The 23092-nt window shown below is 40.2% G+C and overlaps 1 protein-coding gene across 2 annotated transcripts in view; it reads right to left on the bottom strand.

The window, feature by feature from the left end:
• Positions 1-23092, bottom strand: part of LOC119021036 (guanine nucleotide-binding protein G(i) subunit alpha-2-like) — a 58979-nt gene that overhangs the window by 6039 nt on the left and 29848 nt on the right. The window contains exons 1-4 of one of the 2 annotated variants that reach the window (XM_037100948.1): positions 15675-15795; positions 10836-10878; positions 4766-4907; positions 1831-1991 (exon numbers count right to left, since the gene is read on the bottom strand). In XM_037100948.1, the coding sequence (XP_036956843.1) occupies positions 1831-1991; positions 4766-4907; positions 10836-10840 (308 nt within the window). In that variant the 5' untranslated portion in view covers positions 10841-10878; positions 15675-15795. Of the gene's footprint in view, positions 1-1830; positions 1992-4765; positions 4908-10835; positions 10879-15674; positions 15796-23092 lie in introns of those variants that run through there. The other variant, XM_037100947.1, reaches the window with a different exon arrangement.

Genomic DNA, 23092 nt, shown 5'->3' with positions numbered 1-23092 from the left:
TATGCCAAACATGGCCAAATAAAGCAATCTGACTTCCCAGTCCAGCATGCCTAAACCCTGATAAAAGCCCCAAATACAAAACCATTATCAACTGTTACTCATAAAATGTTACCATGGGAGACACAATAAAGTATTTTCTGGCCATCTTTCACCACAATATCCATCTGCATAAATTGTAAAAAATTTGCGTTGTGTAACAACTGGGTGTAATCCCATCCAATCCACAGCCCCGATGTAGATATTAGAGCGTCCACAGCGTTACCTCACACCACGTGTTTGACAGTTCAATCATAATCCTGCTCCCCCACAGAGGTTTAGGCAGCTTTTGTAGTCTGCACATCAGATATTGTAATGCTGCATAATTTTGCCAGTGGATTTATATGCCTCAAAGATGAACTGAATCTGGACGGTTTAGATTTGAATAAAAGAAGGTAGTCGAGTGTAGTGCCACCCGAGTATTGTTAATGGAAAAAAGACCAGTTGCTAAAAAAGGTTTAACAACTCCGGCATGTTAATTTTTGTAAGTTGAGTAAATGATTATTGGGTACAGTCATCAGTGTGAAACAGTACAATCTTTACACAGCGTGCAGAGAGACATTATTTTTGGGAAAGTGTTGTTTCCTCAAATAATGGCAGCTGGAGCCATTATTTTTCAGAGTGTGTGGTACATGTTCCTTTCTTAAAACCATTGAGAGAGAGTGTGAGAGCTGTGCCATCTCTCTTTCTCTCTCGCTCTCTTTATCTTCTTCCTTTTGCTGGCTCTCAGCAGGTACTCAGACATGGATTATGGTCTAGTGCCAGACTCATTCAGTCAGCTCTTATATCAACCAGCTCTTTCAGTGCTCTGCAGAGCCGTGATGAAACGCTGTACATTGTCTACTCGCGCCTCCTGGTCGACTCGGTGCACTGAGGCAGGGATGGAGAAGTTATGATTATCCGGGCCAACACAAACAGAGAACAATGCAACTCCCCCTGCAAGTTAAACAGTGCCTTGCTGCAAGGCAATCATTTGTGAAACACTTAACACTCTTGTGACAGTTTAGACATTCTGGAGGTGTCACAGTATTATCAAAGGCCTTGTGTATTCAACAGAGATCAGTGCAGCCACTTCCTCCAGCTGCCCGTGAACGCAGGCTGAGGCTCTCTGTTTTCTCAGGGGCGCTCTTGTAGGAGCAGCAATACATCTCGAGGGTCAGAGTGATAGCCCCCTCTCACCTCCAGCGAGCAGCCTCGCACAATTACCTCATGCTTTGGTGTTATCATACTGGAACAATATAACAATGTAGCTGACAAATGGAGCACTCAGAGATGAGGGTAATTGAGGTAGACCTGAGCAGAGAGGCTGAGGTTGCTGTGTCATTGCAGATTTACAACGCGACTGCTCTAAAAAAGGAAAGCCACTGCTTAAACAAACTGTAATGTCTCCTCTATTAATAACCAAAGCTCCTCTTTATAGGGAGCACTTCCACAACCACTGTGAGGATGCAGAGAAAATGTAGTGTAATGTCATATGAACAATATATGAAGTAAAGAATCGGCTGTATGGCCAACGCAACACTTTAGAGCAAGTTGTACATACATTAAAGATGAGCTCAGGTTCGAAACACAGGGTCAATGATTCAGTGTTTTTACAGACTATCCTCACCTGTCCCGCTCTGCTCCTCAGACTAAAACATAAACCTCATCTCTAAAAGTAACCAAATAACTCTTGGAAAAGAAAATTCCATATTATCAACCTTGATTTGCTGATAGACATTGGGATCAGGCTGCTCTATCAACAGAGGCGTGGAAAAAAGAAAGTATGTCATTTTATGTAAGTAAGTCACTCACTAGGCCGCAGAGTCATTGAGCTGGTACTCCCGAGCCCGTGTAAAGCAGCCCTGGACTCCACCGTCGGCCCACAGTCGTTGGATGACGTTGGACAGTTCTTCTGGCAGGATGCCCTGCTCCTCTGCTGCTGCCGACAGGGCAAACAGTTGGCGGGCATCATCCTGACAAAAGAGGGACACACATCATTAGGTAGAGAAGGTCTTTTAAAAAACGATATTGAGGTTATTAATGCTCATTTTACTTTACCAGACAAAGCTAAGAAACACAGCAGTTTTATTATTTAGGACTTCCTTTATACATGGATAACATGTTATTTGTATTCTACTTCCGAGACCCAGTAATGGTGAGCCTGAGTGTATTTTATTCCTACAAATATGATAATGAGAGGTCAGAATGCGGCAAAAGGACTGAAAAAATAATTAAATTTGATTAAATCAAATAAACTTTTTACATTAAGTGTATGAGCTTTAGCTTACTGTGATGATTGTTACCAGATGTAAACACTTTTTCAGCTTTCATTGTTTATCATGAACTTAAATAATGTTATATTGGCCAACAGAGACAGAGGTTCTTGGAATGTAATCAGCAGTTAGAAAGAAAACACGACACAAACTGAGCTAAGATTCACTGAACTAGAAATGTTCTGCCCAAACTTGTCTGGCCAACAGAAATGGGATGTAGTGAGTGCTCATCAGCTCTTGCCAACATACAAACTGTAGCTGTAATGGGTGCAGTCTGTGCTTGTGGTAACTGATGCTTTTTATAAACAGTTATCTCAGTCATTTTTGCTTAGAATTTGCAGATATGAACTACAACTACTGGGAAATGCTTTTTCCATGATGGAAAGAAAGAAGTCGTTTTCCTTCCCTGGTTATGTAATATGAAGGTCCTTATTTTGCATCAAACAATTAAACATTGTTTCCGGTGCTTAATGTTATTCAAGAACAGGTTAAGATTGCAGGATGCTGTTGACTGACACAACAAAATCGGGGAGGTTCTAGTTGTGAGCAAGTTATTTTATCCTAAAAGAATTCCCCCTTAGTTGATCCACTCTAAGGGGCATGTTTCATCCAGACATGCAACATTGGTGTTCACCTTTTCAGCGTTTCAAACATTTGAACTGGAACTTAAAAATCAGCCACCAATCAGATGTACTACTGATGTTATTGGATTCATGTGTAAACAATCAAAGTTAGTGCAAGAGAAGGGCATCTTCCATAGATTACATCACCTTCATCGTACCACTCTGACCCTTTGTGCTTAACAGGAGCCGACCTTAACTTTTTATGTTATCCATTAAAAGCAAACTTTCATCTATCAGTTAACCATTGTCTGGCCCTCCATTCAAGCTGTAGGTCACAGTAAGCTTGCAGTGCTTTACTGTGTATCACATGGTAGTAGTTAAATTCCCTTGCAATAGCAGCAAAAGCAGTTTTATAAGGACGTAAGCAGAACAGAAATGCAGGACACCAGAGCTTTCTCCTACCTCTGTCCTCCTTGACCAGTCTAAATGACAGGCCTTCGGTTAACCTCCCAAGTCTGTAGTTACAATCAAGTTTTGGCAGGGCAATTCTGAAGCTAGAAGTCCCAACTTTGCCATCTTAAACTCACATGGAGATATGCAGTAACCTGCATGTTTTAAAGGTGACCACTGTGATGTAAAATCAATTGTGTAAAAATCCAACTTGACCTATTTAGACAAGTCGCACGACATTGGCAGAGATATTGCACTAAACCAACTAGTATTTGGTTACCAAACGTTTGCGGTCATTGTCATGTTTGGCAAACACTAAAAGCAGCTTGTTCCCTACGTTATGTATAAATAAAGAGATTCAGTCACACACTGGTTTTGCATGCTGACTGTGTTCTTTCCGGCTGTTTGATAAATAAATTGAAGTCTGTGAAATGTTCAAGGGTCCTCGTGGCACTCTGTAGGCTACTGCAGCGGGGTGAGACTCATAAACTCATTCACAAAACACTGATATGTCCGACTGGACCTGTCACGCAGAGCTAGCTCCTTTGTAAGAGCTGATCCTGACATACTGTAAACCAGGTGGAGAAAATACTCTTTCCAAAAAAGATCTGCAGAAAGCACGTTTTATTGTTCCTTCCAATTTAGCACAATTAAAACCTGAGGTCTGATTTCCTGATGTTGTATTTACAAACTAGGAAACAAGGTTATTAGTAAGTTGAAATATGTACATTAAGTTGAACTTCTGGACTGTGAGAAAGGTACGACAACACCACCGTGTCATTTTCTATGCATTCCCTTCCTTTCAACGGTACTTTGATGTAGGAGGTGACAGATTCATCGTCTATAACTAAATTATCTCTCAAATCATCTGTGAAACAGAACATATGATTCATATTTGTGAGTGAGACAAAGGAATCGTTATTTTCTCCTCTCATGAGTAATGCCTGAGTGACTTTATTTCTGTGATCTTATCATCTCCCTGGGTGGTGCAGCAATTACAGGCAGTGCTTTACCGTTTCTTTTAACAGCACATGCACATGGACAGACAGACAGACAGAGAAATTACACTGCAGGAGTCCATCTTCCGCATCTGCTACCCAGAGATGATTTCTTGTACAATCTGTCACACGGCACTCAAGAGAAATTCTGGAGCTGCATGAACTCTGCAGCCTCTAATCCTCAAGGCTAGATATGGGTGGTTAGGATGGAGGCAGAGTGGAGGCTTTGGTGGTGATTAGTAGAGATGATATCACCGAGATGAGTGCAGCCATTTTACACTCTACTTTAACAGGCTCACACAAGGTTTTGTTAGTACCTTCAAGGTTTCATATAGTCAAGTTTCACAGTGGCGTATGCTAACAGCAGCACAAGCCCATTCTGCAACAAGACAGCCATTTTTGCTGCATGTCAGCTATCATTTTACTGAGGAGGATGAGAGTTGTATTTTTGTCAGACACCTACCGCTCTTGTAGCTTCCTCATAGTCGATCTTAAGGTTGGCCATAGCTTTGATGATGGCCATAATGGACTGGATTGTGTTGCTGTAGACAACTGCTCTGTACTGCTTACACTCATCTTCTGAGTATCCATCCTCATGGATAATCCTGAAAACAGAAAGCAGGGAGGGGAAGGGTAGAAAAGTGAGTTGTTGAAAATCACGATGCGACACATCAAATATGATCAAACATTTACATACACAGATGCAACGATAATAAAAACAAAATATAGTAATTTCATCTTTTCATTCACTGTTAATCTTCTCAAGACTAGAAGTGATTGCGCGTAAAAGATTATGCAGTTAAACAGTCATTTGTGCACTAAAGATCAAAATACAGCATCATCTATCATAAAGTATCAGGTAGAGCTGCAATGATTAGTTGATTAATCAATTAGTCAATCAAAAGAAAATGAATCCCTATTTTTTTTAAAAACTATTTTGTTTTTTTGAATCGTCATTTTCCTCGAAAGAAATGTTAAACATTTCTTGGTTCCAGCACATTAAAAGTAAGAAATTGCTGCCTTTCTTTGTCATTCATGATAGCAAATATAGAGTCTTTGGCTTTTAGACTGTAGGCTGAACAAAAAAGCAATTTGAAGATGTCACCCGGGCTTTTCTGGAAAATTGACCAATCTTATTGTACCAGATGACATCATCTAGTATGCAACCAACCAAGCCATTACACTGAAACTTTCAAATGTCCTGACCATAATGAGAAACAGGCTCAATAGAGATCAAAATAGTTACAAAACCCTGAAGTCAACACAATAAAAAAGTATCTACCTATAAAATAAAACCATAAAATATAATATTACAGCCCGAGGAAGGTATGAAAAGGAAAATGAACTGATAAAGGAGCATTTTTTAAATCAAACCTACAGCTTTGTAAAGAAGTTACAGCTGATATGCTTGTTTATTGTTGGGCAACAGGTGCTAATGGAGTCTTGCCAAATGTTTCATTCCATTGTTAAAATGTTATCCAGTATTTATTAAAATACACCTGATATACGATTATATACTGTATGTTTGATATTGATATTAAATTAGATCCATCACAGGCAATCCAGTCCTGCATGTGTGTGATCACAAATCCCTGCTAAGTTGCAGTACTGGGAAAATTCATCTGTTTTTTCTATCTCTCAGTTAGAGGACACTAAAACAAATATTTACTTGCAGTTGGAGCTGTGGTAAGGGACAGAGAGAAAGAGGCATGTGGTGGAGAAAGCAAGAGGTTGAGACAGAGGCTGCTGGGCTGGAAACCAAACAGAACCGTCTCCTCTGGCCTGTCACAGCCCAGAAACCAGAGCCACACAGCCAGGGAGCTCAGTGGTTGTGTGATGTGCTGAATGGGACCTCATTAAAATTCAAGTGAGCCCACTGTGAAACACTGTGAGTCACAGCCAAGAGGACTAAAAACCCACAGTGTTTTCCCCTGTCGCTAATTTCATAAAAATCATTTTTGACTGACACTGAACAGACTTTGTGTGAAAAAGCACTGTTAAAACAGCTCTTTTATTGTGATCTAACGTTTCAGAGGCACATGTGGACACAAAGTGTTGATCGCTCTTTGTTATTAGAGGAAATTGTACTTTTTACACCTTAACACCTCCTTTACCGCAGATTTTAACTGGGCCTATCAGGATTTATGTAGTGTCTAGTTAAACAATTATCAGTGAGATCCATCGTTGATACATTTATAACTACAGCAGGAAGCACTCAAATGACTCATTTGGCAACCAATTCTAGTTCAAGGAAACCAGTCTGGCTAGAAATTTCATACATTACTTGAAATATGTAGGAGTAGCATTCAAAACTATAAGTGTCTTCATAAAAACATGATTTTGTGTCGATGAAGATGGTCGTGACCTGCATGGCTACGTACTGTAGTTGCCACGAATACTTAGTACAAATCATTTCCTCCTCTACCCCTCTGATGAATCAAGCACTCTGCACTCGAAACTTGCCAATGCTTATTAAATTGTATGGACTGTGTGAGTTGCTTCCATCCTATTTAAATATTTCATTACTTCCATGTTAAAAATAACTTGCACATCTAATGTCAACCAGGGGACATCTTAAGTACACCTCTGAAACTGGATTAATTTGAAATTCCATCATTAATTTGGTCATTACTTGTGCGGAATGAGATTGAGGCTGCATTTACATGACAAAAGTTGTGCTTTCTTCTAAAGAGCAGTAAGAAATCCCATCACCGCAATAGTGCGGTCTACATCGTTGTGGTTAATGCCAGTTGACTCGACGACAGTAAGGGTGGTGTTTTCAAAAGATTACACTCTGGAACCCGGTTTTAAAAGTTTGCAATTTCACACCCTCAAAACGTTGATGCTGTGTATATTAACAGCCAAAATGCAACAAAATGATGATGTTTTATGGGAAAAACCATATTCATGCAAAGAGCTGCTCCATTAAAGCCAACAGTTTCATGTGACACACAAATGTTTCTAAGAGCATAAATATCCATCCATTGTCTGTAACCGCTTTATCCCTTTGATGGGGTCGTGGGAGTTTTTGTTGGGGCCAATCCCAGCTGTCTCTGGGCGAGGGCAGGGTACTCCCTGGACAAGTCGCCAGCTCATCGGAGGGGAATTTGGGGTTCAGTATCTTGCTCAAGGACACTTCGACATGCAGCTCAGCTCAGCCCGGAGCTGGGATTTGAACCAGCGACCTTCCGATCACTATCTGACTCTACCCGCTGAGCTACAGCCGCCCCGCATAAATATCCTTTTATCATAATCTGAATATGAAAACCCCACACAGTTTCTCTGAAATCTATTATTTGTCCATCATACAGAGAACCAAGGTGAAATCTAGAGTCTAGTCTGGGACTGAGGGGTTACATCTGAGTCAGTTATGTTTGCTCTCTATTTTTAGGTTGCTGAAAGAATTCACTCCTACTCCTCTATGAGCAGGGAGAAGACAGTGTTGTTGGTTTCTTTTCATTGGAGTGACGGTGGAGACCTTTTCAGTAAGTGGATTAAAAACATAAAAAACCCCAAAAAATCATGCAGGAGATCATTTGGTCCTTGGAAGCACTTGTTTTGTGTTTTCTGTGTGATGTGTGCTCTTGTTGATGAATATCAAAGCCAAAAGCAACAAGTGTGTAGGTGTTCACCAATGTGCACATGACAGGATTTTAGAGCAATGTGTATCTGAGAAATCTGTCAAATTGCTACGATCAGTGGAGTGAACAGAAACACTAACTTTGACTCATCTGCATCATCTGCAGAAATGCACATTTAGCACGACTTTTCAACCCTTGTTTTAAGGACATGCAGGGAGGGTGTCCGCGGGCCTGAGGAGTGAAATCATTTATTTAGTTTAGACTAGTGTTTGAAATCCTCCTCACTCACATCTTTTCCTGTATCTTTAAGAGTGTTTGGAAACAAAGTTGCTGGAGACGTCAGCTTGTACATATTAAGGTCTTTCTTCTCCAAAATTGGAACTAAAATTACTGATTTGATACGCTCCTCCCCAAGTAAAATTTAAGAATCTCAATTTATCTTCATGTCATGTAGCTTTTGCAGTTTTCTCTACCAGATTTCTGTTTTAAAAACATCCATAGAAAACCAGTGAAACCCGACAGCTGGCAACAGGAACAATCAGCAAACGAGATGCAGCTTACATGGTGTTATGACTCACTGCCTCTTGAGCATCCTCCCAGAGTAAGTTTTTAAGTAGCTCACTTCATCTTCACCTTGTGAGGCCATTAAAGTTTTCCCTACAAGAGATCTGTTTTAAGAACATCCTTAGAGAATCAGTGAAGCCCTGCAGCTGGAAGTAGGAACAATCAGCAAACCCAGAGACACGGTTTACATGGTGACATGACTCACTTCCTCTCAAGACTCAGATGTGGACTTTTTGTGTAACTATTTCTGCTCAGCATTGTAAATGTTAAGTATAATGAACCGCATTTCAGAAAATGCGTGGCCAATTTCTTGTCATCATTTCAGGGTTAGGGTTAGGTTCCATGCGTACCACATTACAGATGTAAGCAGAATTCTGCACCGTGGCTAGACTCGCCAATCGATTTGATCAATTACTCAATTGTTTCTGTCCTCCATGCAGCTGCAAAAAAATGTTCAGAGTGAATTGCCTGTTAATGGCCTACTTCAAGCCTGTTGGCTCTGAGCCAAGGAGTGCCAAGCTAACTGGGCCAAAACTCAAAGCATTACTCACGATATCAGCTAACTAGAGGATTACATTTATCAGAAGAGGGACATCCTTGGTTACAATATCAGCCGCAATGTAGAGGATACAGCTTGCCTATTTGTCTGTGTGTGTGTTTGTCTGACAGAGCAGAAAAGGAAACTTCCCTGGCAGATGTCCTTTGGCACCTGCTTTAATTGGATTTGAATTATAATCCTTTGAAAATTAAATTACTTGCATATTTTGTAGATGAGGTGTTAAAAGTCATTTTCAGAACTTCTAGTTGACAGTGAGATGGAACCTCCCACTAAGCAAATCTGAAGGAGGTAGAAAGCAATAATGCCTGTCTGGTCTCAGACTGGATTTTACGTGACAATTTTGCTTTAGTTTAATATATTTTACATGTTAGACATTCCTTTTTTTCAATAATCAATCTATTTGTGTCTTGAGGTCTTACATCAGAACTCTCTTCTCTTGTGTTTGACACAAAAACATTTTATTTAACAAAGGCTGTGAGCTGATCTGATTGACTCTAGTGAATTTACACAAGATTCACTGGATTCAATCAATCCCAAAGTGTTCTTCCAAATCTAGCACAATTTCTAAAACAAAAAAAAAGAGAGAAAAGGAGAAAAAAAGAAAACACACATTAATGAGTGTTTCCATTCCATATTGTTCTAAAAATATAAGGGGTCAGGCACATCTGGGAGCCATTAAACCAAAGACGAAGAGGAAGAAGAGGGTGCGTCAAAATGACCTCAGTAAAAGAGCACCAGTCAAACCTCAAACAAATGAACGCAGTCTGGAAAACCAAAAAAGAAATATGCCATTTATATTTTCATATGTATCGGTTTAAGAAATGTTACAGTCTCCTCATTGGTCCACATACATCTGAAATTAATGACTGCCACAAATTTAAGGCCATGTTGAGACAGCAGACTTAAACAAATTGTTTCTCAAAACAGATCTAAGAGATGGACTATCATTTCCAAGTGATCAGATCGGATCATTCGGTCCAGAAATCACCAACCCATCTGCGAAGGTTGCTATGGTAATGAAGTAGGCATCAGTAACTGTGTGGTGTGCGCTGCTGACGCAGCTCTCCAACACAGAAGCATGATCAATCACGTTGCTCTTGAAACAATTACACCTTGAATTTCGGAAGCACACAGTTTATTTTAATGCAGCCTGGATTCTACTCAGTGCAGTTCTGTCCGGATTTGACGTCGCTGTTGTGTGTTGCACTGCGAGTAACATAAAAGACACTTTGATATCCGATAAGAGCAGACACTTTGCAAAAATGGCATTATATGCGTTTTATTTTTTTATATCAAGACATCCTAGAAATCAATCTGGATACAATCAAGATCTGCCAAAAAAGTTATGTTGGCTTGTAAACTGAATGTAGTTTTTGCCTCTTTAAGACATGTTATGTCATACGCCTTTAACAGGCTTATAAGTCTGTTTCCATCGCACTTTGTCTCATTTTTGTCTTTAATGATGCACCAACTTTTCTACATCAGCCAGGCATATATATTATTCCAATTCACTTATTTCTTTATCATTATTTATTTATTTTTCAGACGTACATTATTTCCATTCTGGTTTCTTCTGTGCACAAATTAAATGCAGAGAGAAAATTCTGAACACAGCAGCCAATGAGAACATTGTATTTAAAAAGGCTGAGATTCAAGCTCAAAAGGTGATATTTGTGTTGCACATTTGCTCCAAGCTTCTATAAATCTTCAGGTCATGTGATGGAAAACCATCTATATTTACATATTCTTAAGACATGTGCTTCTGCAGTTAAAACGTTAATTTGTCAGAGATGATGGGAGGAAAGGCAAAACAATGAGCAGCCACTCACTTCATCTGCTTCACAATGGTGCTCTTCCCCGACTCTCCAGCACCTGCAGAGAGAACAAAAACAGGCAGAGGTTAAAAATACACTCCCGTTAGCTGAGAAATGTAAACAGGCAGCCAAGCGCGGCTGTCTCACATCTGGACTCTTGTCTTGCTCCCCTCCCTTTACCTCCCAGCCTCAGCTTCAGCTCTGCAACGGATCCCAGCCCTCATTTTCTTCCTGGACCAGCTCCTGTTCTCTTACTGTACTGACCTACAAGGACTCTGCTCTTTCAGTGATAACTCTATTTGTAGTCTCAAATGGTAATACAGAGGTGTCTCAATTAACTGGAAACATCCTGACCATTTTCCTCCAAAGGAAAAAAAAGCCATCTGCCATCCTATTTCCCTCTTTTTATTTCAAGACAAGTCACTTCATCACAGTTAACATTTTAATGGAAACGTCTTGCACTGACAGGATATGGGCTTTTCTTATCCACCGCTATGTTTATTCTAGCAGCCTGAGGCGACCAGAGAGAGCTCATCTGCCACAAGGAATCTAATGCTACATACACACACACACACGCACACACACCCAGGGGTGCCTGTCAGTGCTCTTTCCACTCGTACTCGCCCAAGGGTGAAGTCTTTCTGGGATGACCCTCAAAATACACTACTACACAGCATGCAGCACGCACATACACAGTGAAGCCCCTGGGTAGGAATGGGCCAAGATAGTTTCCACAGACAGCTGTCAGATCCTGCTCCTCTGTGGTATACGAGTTCAGAACGGCTAATACAGCAGAACGTGCTGTTTCAACTGAAATAAAGGGCTGGACCTGAATATTTGACAATGCGTTTGTGTAGTATCCCTTTTTCAATTTTTGGATTGGGATATTTAATTAGCTTTTTTGCTGTTCTTGATACTTATAAACTATCATGAAAGGTAAACTGCAACGTAGCTGTTATTACTACACAAAAAGTACACATACCAACAGCAACAGGGCTACCCACACATTAATTTATTTGTCACAGCCTGCCACAACGTCAATATTGCTTTGAGTTTTTGCTGTTGAGTACTACGAAGCACTAGAAAAGAGTGGTAAAAATGGAATTCAGGACAGCACTATTGACTATTGGACTAATTGTCATATCATGATAGAATATCAATATATTATATATATATATATTATATCATATGAGATCATAATATCAATACATTGCCCAGCCCTAATGGAGATGAAAGGTTTTTCTTTTGAAACAAACAAACACATTGTGACATTCTCCATTTTAAAACCACCTTGTGATTCTGAAGTCCCCACTCTGCCCACCAAGCAATTCGCAAATCACACTGTGATGAGTCGCTCATCCATCTGCCAGAGAGTCTGTGAGCCATATTGTTAAGCAGGAGAAAAAGCAAAAAAAGCAATACTCTCTCTGGCTCACTGCATACCTTGAGTGTGAACTGAATACTCCTAAACAGATTCCCTGCTGACGAAAATGAGAAATAACAAAGACATTATACTGTCACAATGCAGATGGAATACTGAGCTGTGAATAAATCATATGTGCCATTAAAGGCTTTGTTCTATCAAAGTTTGTTAAAGCCACGCTATTGGGTTAAAGCCTTCTCTTAAACCTCTCAAGTCTGTATCTATTAGATCTATTTGAACAACCTCTTAAGGTTTAAGCACTAATAAAAGGAAACTAATAATTTTTCTGCACTGATCTGGATGACTGCCACACAGTAAGACCGACGTGACCGGGTTTGTCCCTGGAGCCTCTGTGGCTCAGCCGCAGATATGCAAGTCCAGAGCCAAGGCTGTCAGGCTGCACTTTCTAGACATGTGAATTCATGATTGTGACCAAACAGCGCAGAGTGAACGGGCCTCTCTGTCACCACACACACAACAAGCACATGCTCTCCTCAAAGCAGTAAACATGCCCTTTGGAGTTTGTCCAGTGAATCTGAAGCAGAGCTAACAGCATTCTTTACTATGCTATTATATATATATATACATATACATACATATATACATATATATATATATACATATATATATATATATATATATATATATATATATATATATATATATATATATATACATATATATATATATATATATATATATATATATATATATATATATATATATATATATATATATATATATATATATATATATATATATATATACACAAAAAAGTAAACAATGCACTTCTGCTGCAGTGAACCCCTTTCATTAGTACTTCAGTATGTATACACATGCAGAGGGAAATCCTGCACTCTGCTGTTTCACTTTAATGTTTCAAACCTGCCAGCTGCTATTAAAAGACTGCCAACAACTGTAAAAGCACTTGTACTTTAATAAACCAGTTTGAAAGGTCCTACAGGGCAAAGCACATACATATTTTCCTCCAAGAAAAATGTTACTTAATAAAACACACATTTCCTAGGAATGCTGATGGACTGCAGAGAATGGTTTTGTCATAATTATTGATGTATCAACGAGAGGCAAATGTCTCAAACGTTTTTTTGTAGTGGCTCTGTGGGGAAAGGCTGTGGCAGGAACTAGAGGCCTGATGACAGTAAGAATGACAGCACTGATCCTGTAAGTGTTATACAACGCACACTGTCTGATCTGTAGCTAATTCTGCATTATCGCCGTATCTCCCTTAGCCTCAGGACTGCAGCGGCATGGCAACACATACCCAACCACACACATACCCAACCACACACACACACACACACACACACACACACACACACACACACACACACACACACTATACCCTACTGAAACTTGTACTTTCGTAAAATTGTTTTGAAAAAAATGTCTGAGTCAGCAATCAACAAGCTGAGCTCTCTACAGTAAACAGTAGAGAACAGCCAAGTGTTGAATGAAAAGACCATAGTCGTCATCAGATTTCACACAGTGTCAAAGTACTATAAGCCAAGTGGTAGACTTAACTTTGTTTTTATGTATTCTCAGCACAAACTATTTGACCAAGACGCAGAGAAATCCTAGGATGAAGAAAAGTTGAGTTTACAGGAAAATAAACACTGCCCACTGCCTAGCAACTGGGCAACATGTACGACAGCTGTGGTCATCTTTGACTCATGGTAGAAAAGGAGGAGGGGAAAAAGGAAGCAAAGGGAAAAAAGAAAACTGCAAGTCTTTCAGCTAGCTTCTGTGTGTCTGACAATTCTTCAGCCTCACTAATTTACTAAGAAAAATGTGGAGAACAATAGAGGCAAAGTGAGTGTGTGTGTGTGTGCCTACATTTCATCTGTGCATGTGTGCTAGGAATAAGGGGGTTATTAGCATGATGATATGTAGCACTTGGAGAAGCAGCAGGGAATTTGTAAATCTCCCAGCTAGACTCAGGAAATTGCCTGATTACCAATGGGTTACAATGTGATTGGAAGACAGGCAGACGGGCAGGACCAACACAGGGATGGGTGCCAGGAGAACCTGAGCCAGGGAGCCCGCATGACTGACTGGGTTCCTGCTGCTGCAGGACAAAGCCTTGGCTGACCCTGTGCCGTCATGGGTCAGTTGTGTCAGTCAAGGTGAGGGAGTAAGGTTGGTTTGGATGCATAGTACATCTGCACATACAAACAGAAATTGCTTTAATCAAATCCTGCGTGGCTACAGACTGAGGTGAACCTCTGCTAATTTAAAAACACAAGAGAATACACTGATCTTTTTGGGTCAGGTGAGATATTAAAAACAAAGAGTGTTACTTCCCCTGTGGAACCTTGTGGTTTCATTAATTTAACTGATGGCAAGGGAAATTACTCCGGTCTGTATTTACAGACAATATGAGACCCACTTGGTTCTTAATTAGGGCTCAAATGAGTACACCTGTAATTTGGTATCTACCTTCGTTTGGAGAGGAGTAGGTAGTTGTTTGGAGCCATCTGGGAATTCAATACAATTATCGTTATTATACCAGGGGAAATCTGTCTGCTGCCACTGTGCAAACAGGTGGTTTTGAAGCTTAGGTATAATTATCTAGCATGGATGATAAGTTGAGAAATCTCAAAGTTCAGCAGGAGACAAAATGTGTGTGAACATCATAGTCATGAACAGCAGCTGCTGTTTCAATACCACACTGACTGCTGAACCTTACTAACAGACATGTGACTTGTCAAATACACTGTATCAGCAGTAGTCTTTTGAGCCAATTAAAGGCATACTTGTCTAGATAGTGGAAAAGTGATCAACATAAAACAATAATGTATTGTTAAATATATTGAGAAAAATGTTTTTAAAATTAATTTCTCTTAAATATGACACATTTTAAAGACTGCCCCATTGATCATGTAAATAATCAGCAGATTAATTGATAACAAAAATATTCAGCTGCAGCTCTATTGTCCACAGAGATAGAATGATGTGATTGGTGTTCAGGTGTCATATGTTCCAAGCCAGGCAGAGGCAAAAAACACCCGAACATCTAGTGAAGACTGTTACTCCAACAGTGTAACTAAACATATCTATTCCAATTTATAAGGTTTCTATACAGTTTAACTGTGAAACCTACGTCCTAATAAGGAATTTCACATTTCTTTTCATATTTCTTTTGCAGAAATAGGATTTGAGGAAAAAAATGATAAAGCTTTATCAACTCCCACATTTGACCAGTGATGAAACTCGACGAGAGGGAGAAGTTTGCCAGCCGACTCTGCTGTGTGAATTCCTGGCATGCTCGCGCAGTCTCTAGAGTTTTAGTATTCAGTGATGCATGATGAAACTGACCAGACATAAAAGGAGGAGAGAACGAAGAAGCGAAGGGTACTTCCCACTGCTATGTGTCAAGACTCAGGATCAACAGCTTAAGACAATCAACTCACTTCCTTATCTTCCTGCAGTGCCCTTGTGTTGCATCAGTATCCTGCAGCATGCTTCAAAATGTTGGCTGTCTCATAGGTCTGCCTTTCGTGGGCATGAGGCTCACACTGTGTGTGAATAAATGTGCATGTGTTCGGAGAAAGTGTGACCCATCCTGGTGGGACTGGGAGCAAAGGCACAAAGGCAGCAGTGTGGGTCACCGCTAGCTGAGAACACAGGCTCGCTGTTGATGTTTAGGCCTGGACCTTTCCAATCAGCACTATTAGCTCACACATGTTTCTCTCATTGCTCCGCCTCCTTTTACTCAGCGTGATGACTGCTTTCTCCAGCCAAAGCAAACAGTTGCAAGATAAACCCTGAATCTAATTGTTGATGAGAGGAAAACATGCTGTGACTTCATATAATAAGCACTTAGTTTTAAAAGTGTCATCTTGATTAGTAAATTGGAGACATTTCCAAATGTCATACCCTGTGGTTTTGCTATAGAACCTAAAAGTAGCCCCAAAATTCCTTCAGCTCACCACTAATGTTATTAAAGGACAAACCTTGAGATTTTGGTTAATGCAACAATATTAGGGAGTGTGCCTTTGAAGGCCCATAGTTTGATTGTGATTTTAATGAAATTGGTATTTTAATGAGGGAAAGAGAAATGGAATTTTAATGTGTATTAGAAAAGACATGCAGAAAAAGTTTGGGAAGCTCTGGCTTAATGAGAGCTACAATGACCTCCAACTGAGTGTGGGTCTAATAACCTACACCACTTCAATAAAACATAAACCAACTGAAAGTTAAGTTTCACAAAACACATTTTCCTTGCATGCCAACTGTTCTGCATTGCATTAAAGTGTACACTGTAGGTGTCCACATTCTGTGGCATTACATACTTTTATACTTAAAATCCAGTATGTTTATGTAATCCTCTTTCAAACATGCTGCTAAAGTGTCCAAAATAGACTGCCTTTGTATAATTACTCTGGTGCTTTTGTATGGAACCTTCAGGCATGCAGACAGTTTACTGAAAAATGAATAAAGCATCAGCTCCGCTGTGTGAAAAATCAATGTCACACATTATAATGAGACAATTATTTGACTGATTGTTATGCTGCCACTGTGAATGTGGAGAAAGTATAGGAACAAACCAAGAGAAAGTCGGGTAAGACATTGGAAGGAGCACAATAAAAAATTTTCTTAAGTCAGGCCTTTCCGTCCACTAAATCTATAATGGGATGGCCCTCTGGTCCTTCCTGTCCCTCACTTCAGAGCAGGTCTGTTGAATAAATCAATACCTGACCCCTTGGTGTCAAGCAAACCCGAGAACATCAAGGATGAAAGTTGAAGTCTTAAGACAACAAAGGTAAAATCAGATGTCATGAGGCCACAAATCAATATCCACTTAGAGAACACTATTAAGTTCACTTTAATTCTGTTTTTCCTGTTTCCCAGTCGCAGTGCAGGCGAGGCTCATCTCACTGTTAGACGTCACTTCTCACCAACTTGAGACTTCTCACCATCTCTTTTCTCACTCTCAGCAGCCCGAGGTGCATCGAGACTCAAACGAATAACACAGTGAGACACTTGAAATCTCTCCCCACTGGTATACAGTAGACTAAAGATACGGGGGGGGGGGAGTGATGAGACAGCTCGCGTTAATGCAGAGATGAGTAGCTAAAGTGATAAAGGAAGTTAAGGGAATTCAAGTAAACAGTAGGAATGAAGGGGACAAGGTGGGAAAACACAACAATAAAAGAGCTGACACCTCCTCAAGCCTGCAGCAGGATCCAGTGAGACGAGTCAGCCTGACTATAGTGAACTCTCTGACGCACGCAGCTTTTCATACAACTAAACAGCAATGATCACTTCGCCATCCCCCTTGGGCTCACTCTCTCTTTAATCAAATTCATTTTAATTTCCATCGTTCCTCAAACTCTTCCTCCCACTGTGCTCGGCCACCTACACACCAGTCATGAGGTGGCCATGCCGCCGCCTGTTCTTCGCAGCTATGTGTTGAGAAATGTGGCAATCCAGACTTGAGACCAGAGGCCCTCCGAGGGACACATGTGCCACTTCCTATTCTCGGATCCAATCAAGGAGGAAATGGAAGCAGCTTGCGTGACCGTGTGTACACTCGAGAACGCAAAAAACATGCGTACACACACATACACACGCATACACATGGGCATATCTGTCTGTTTGGAAGACAGGGGACACAGAGATTCAGTCGACTTCAACAGATGGCTACCATGCCTCGGGCAAAGAGCAAGTCTGGACAGCAAACTGACAACTGCTGCCAGAGCAGAGAGGGATGAGAGGCAAAGTACCAAATCTCCTTCATCTATGTATATTGACAAAATACGAGGCAAAATTGTACTTGCTTCACATTGAGCTTTGGAGATAAATTACCTCAACCAATTGGCAGCCACAGAAATGATCATTTATCATTTATTATAATAAATCATAAGAAGCTCCTCAAACACTAAATGCCTGTTGTTCCTCAATAGAAAGGCAACCATTAAGTGTTTAGCTGCAAGGACCAGTTTGGGAGAACATGTTGCAACATGTCTTGTACTGAGTATGCAAAACACTTCTCACCCTGCCAACAGCAAGAATCTGATCACTGCTATACTTGATTGATCATTAACATGAACAATTCAAAGCATGAAAAACAAAGGAATTCTCAAGCTTGGGACCACAAACATGCAGAAAATGAATGAATGGAAGGGTTCTGTGTGGGTAGTTGTGGACTCCTGTAGAGGTTAGTAGTCACATGGACAGTGTGGCTCCTGGGCTATTAGACTCTAATAGCTTAGGTGGCATTGGTTAAACATTACAATCTCTTGTAGTTAGAGGGTGTAAAGGTTAACCAATTCATATCAGGATTAAGAAAAAGGGGGTGGCAGCATTGCTATAAGTCAGAGATGAAGCTATACTGATTTTTCAAAAAAAAAAAAAAAAACAACTACAAAATGTATTTAGTAAGAGCTCTGTCAAGATTTAATTGAAATATCAAGTAGGTAGTCTCTATATGAATCGTGCATTGCTTTTGTATTGGACTGCAGGCCATAGACATCTTGAATAGTCACGAGGGTAACATGTACATCCTCCTACTGGCAAAACACTGTAAAAAGATGCAGCACAGACATCCTCCTTCAGTCAATGGGCTGCTGAGAGAGGTAAAGCAAATAAGAGAGAGGGTAATAACACAAAGGCATTGTGTTGAAGTGTGTCTGGGAGGCCTGGAGTTGATAATTGAAGCTCACAGGAACACAGGATTCTGTCAGCCTTGAAGGTGTACGAGAGGTACAGTGTTCTGACAGGCCACTGGGACATGTGAAACAAAATGTCTTCAGGAAACAGCAGCTGGTTGTGTGATAGACTGACAGCCCCCTGCTAGTTATCTCTACACTTCCATCCCTCTGCAGGTGCCATCTTGACAGCTGATCAAAAAGCTGGTCTGAGCCCACATTGCATGACACACTTCTAAACGTCCGTCTCACTTTTATAGTCAAAGATGAAGGAAATTAAATTTTCTCATTACAGTCGCTCAGCTGAAGTGGCTGAAATCCCACATTATGTTCTGCAAGATAAGACTGTGACATGAGGACCTTCAGAAGTGTATAGACTCAGGTGTCAGCAGTTTTAACGGGACAAAGAAAGCAGGGAGAAAATGACACAGCAGAGATATTCTGAAGTAACTCCATGTTTTGCCCTATTCACCAATCTGTCTAAAAACATCTTTATCAGCTTCCCCGGCAACAGCTTCTCCATTAAAGGGCTTTTCTTCACATGCAGCATGGAGGACACACGTGCACACTCAGGCGGATCTGTTCAAGTAATTAGGAAAATTATACGTTTCACTAATTGGACAGATGGAAAAAAGGGAAGTGGAGCAGGTAATATCTCTAAACCACCTAACTTCACGGTCTACAGGGAAAGGAGTCTGCAGCCTGCTGAGACAAGTGGTAGAAGTCAGAAGTGTTACATGAAGGTGAAGTGTTCTCTGGAGAACAGAGGTAGGACAGAAGGCAACGGGGTCGAGAGAAGCAGAGGTGAGAGTGATTCGAAGGTAAGTGGGACAGCAAACCACTAATCGTAGCAGACAACGGAGAAGATCAACCGAGGAGACTGAGAGATGAAGAGGAGGAGAGGAGGAGAAGGATGGCCTTTAGAGACCCTGATAGGACACTTTAGTGAGGTCCAGCTGTAAAGGTGTCAAACTAACTGCACAGTCCCTGCCCTTAAATGCCAATGACTCAAAAGAACTAGTCCATAACCCTGAGGAGAGATCAGTTTATAAAAATCTAATTATGTAACAGCCCTTTGATCGGTCACCAATCTGAGTACGCCAATAATTATAGAAGATTACATTCCTTAAATGTGCCAATGAGGTCAAAGTAGGTGAGGTCTCCACTCGTCTCATTTCTTTCTTGGCTCCGGCCCAGGTGTCTCTCCTGCCATTTCATCAGCTCTGAATCCTAGCAGTGAAACCATTTGACAGAGCTGTGAGAAGGAGAGGCTATCAAGCCCACTACAGTGCCAGGAGCAGTAATCACAGCCCCACCAGATGGAATAGATTCATAATTGATGTTGATTTTTTGAACTGTTTGCAGGGATGAGGCAGCCCCGAGCAGCAGTGTTGCTGAAAGTCTGCAGCCCTGTGAACCTATTGTACTGTACCATATTGTTACATCTGGAGCAGACCTCTTCTGCCAACTACATCACAAATAAACATGCTTATTCCCCCCCAAAAATGTAATACTACTAACATGTTATACTGTAATGATTAAAATATTGTAGTAACTGGTATTCAGTGATTTAAAAAACCAATGGAATTGGCAAACTGCACGTCAGGTGAAAAAAGCTGCTCTTTTGAACAAAATGTTCATTAGTTTGGAGCATTTTACATCATATATGTGCAGTGATGGAATGTAACTAATTACATTTAATCAAGTACTGTACACAAGTACACATTTGAGGTACTCTTTCCATTTTAGCTACTAGTTACTTTGCATATTACATGCTGCATCAGAGCCAAGGCAGTGCATTTTTAAATTAATATATTTTATCAGAAATTGGATAAGAGACATTGATTCTTATAATCAGAACAATGCAGAATCAGATCAGATAATCGGAATGGTTTAATTTACTTGATCTTTGCTTTTATTACTCAAGCACATTCACTGCAAGAAAAGGAATTCTATACTCATAATGTCATAATGGAAACTAAAATCTCATGGCAATGAGACAAACAGGCAATAAACTTTCCAAACACAACTGCACTGCAGCTGATAACTGTGTGTACTTAATTTACTTTTTTATATCAGTAAACTGGTCCATGCAAACAGTTATTAAGTAAACTTGTTACTGATTGTTTACTTAACATGTAAGTCAACAATCGGTGAGAAAATAAAATGGCCTGTACAAACACATATCTGTATAGGTCAAACTCCTGGATTTATATCTATTCCTCTGTTACAAGTCATGATGCACTTCTGTCTTTGTCCCAGCAACCTCGCTTTGCTTTGACTTTCCCATACAATTTAATCAGAGTTTACATCTGACAGGCATCTGGTGGAGTCAGATTAAGGATTGACTTACATGACCTCTGACACTGCTGCTGCCACCCTAGCCAGAGACAGAGACCTGTAGAAGCATCAAGGACACTGAGAGACAATCCCTCTGCATACACAAACACATATGCACACACACAATCATATTGTGCGCACCAACTTCAGCCATATTATCCTTTAATCTAAAGCAACAAAATGAACTAGAACCAGGGTCACAATGATTTAATGCCTCACACAAATGTTTAATCTGCTGTGATGAATGATAACACACACACAATTCTTCAGAGGGAGAAAGCAACATGCATCTTAGTTTGCTGCTAAACAAAGTGACAAGACTTCCTGTACCATTTACGTGACTTGGGCTGTGGGTTATGACTTATTTCCTCTATTTCACATAACATTATACATTCCTCCTCCCTTTCATTTCTATACTTTGTCGTAATAAATGTATAATCTATAATTTCCATTACTGTGATAAATTGATTTCTCCACTGTGTGGGGAATTTAACTTTCATAGTACTGCAACTGAAGTGTGGCTGCATTTAATACTGTCACAGTCTTTATATAGCACTTAGCCCTGCTTTACAAAAAAAACTAAAAGAGTACTTAAATCACGCTGAAAATTTTTATCACAGTGCAATGACTAAAATGTTGTTTATCATTTTGTTTTACATTAACAGTTGAGACATAGCAAATGCCTCATGGTAACCCACAACTGTAAATGCAAACCAATCTTTCTTGTCAACAGCTGATCACATTAACGGCCACTACAGCTGAACAACAGCTCTGTACATCTTCAATAGCTGGCATATTTCAGGCTTCTTGGCCGTGTGTTGGCCCCCATTAATCATTCAGTTTCCTCCTCCTTTAGTCACACTCCTAAATAACAGACCTGAATTCACAGTATGTGTATAAAAAGATATGCTTGCCTTACTATAGCTGGAAGAAGCAGGATTCAATTTCTTGCAATTCAAGTTCGGCCTTAAGCCTCAGATTTTGATGCTTTAAGACAGAAAATTGTGGAACATATTATATGGGCCGATCACTGTGATCTGTCCTGCCTCGCAGTCTACTGTATTGATTCTCCCAGAAAGCAACTCGCAGTACATCCACTGGACTAGCCACTTCACACAATTAATATTTGAGCTTCAGTGTCACTTCAAGCAGCGAAACAAAGCTGGGAGCTTAGTGTCTGACACTAGCATTAGCAGTCCACCGTCACAACAGCTGCAGAGCACTCAGTGACGAAGCTGAACCACAGAAGCAGTGCTCGATTATGCAGTGATGCTGATGCAGTAACAGCAAGGATATATTCTACTGATCCTTTGCATATGCACATTATAGTAGAAAAATGCTATTATTCACCATTAGCTGGCAAATATGAAAACAAACAGGGACAGATCGTCTTGGTCACCGGAGGTATCTGCTGCATCATCGGCACGGACGACTGGAAATGTACTGCTGATGCATTATACATGCATCCATTACCAGCCCTCCTCCTGCACTAACCTTTGTACTAAGATATGTGCATGGACATTCACATGTAGTTGAACACAGACAGAAGGATGGAGGGAAAAAGTTCAATGAATTATGGATTGGTGCATCAAAATATAAGGCATGAGCTCTAAAAGAGGCATGGTACTAACTCAATCTATATAAAAGCACCTTTCTCTTATATTTCTGTTATTTTTAAAATGTATGATCATATAGAAAGAGAAAACTGTTCAGGAGTAAAACTCATTTTCTTACAAATCAGAAGTCAAATCAAGTTACTCCTAGTCAGTACAAGAGTGAAGAATGGTACTTTTGCTTTGTGCACAGCCAAGGAATGTGGAATTATCACTTTTTTTTCA

Source organism: Acanthopagrus latus, chromosome 6, assembly GCF_904848185.1.
Source record: "Acanthopagrus latus isolate v.2019 chromosome 6, fAcaLat1.1, whole genome shotgun sequence".
NCBI lineage: Eukaryota > Metazoa > Chordata > Actinopteri > Spariformes > Sparidae > Acanthopagrus > Acanthopagrus latus.
Note: the sequence above shows the minus strand (reverse complement) of the source record. Positions and strands in the feature narration are given on the sequence as shown.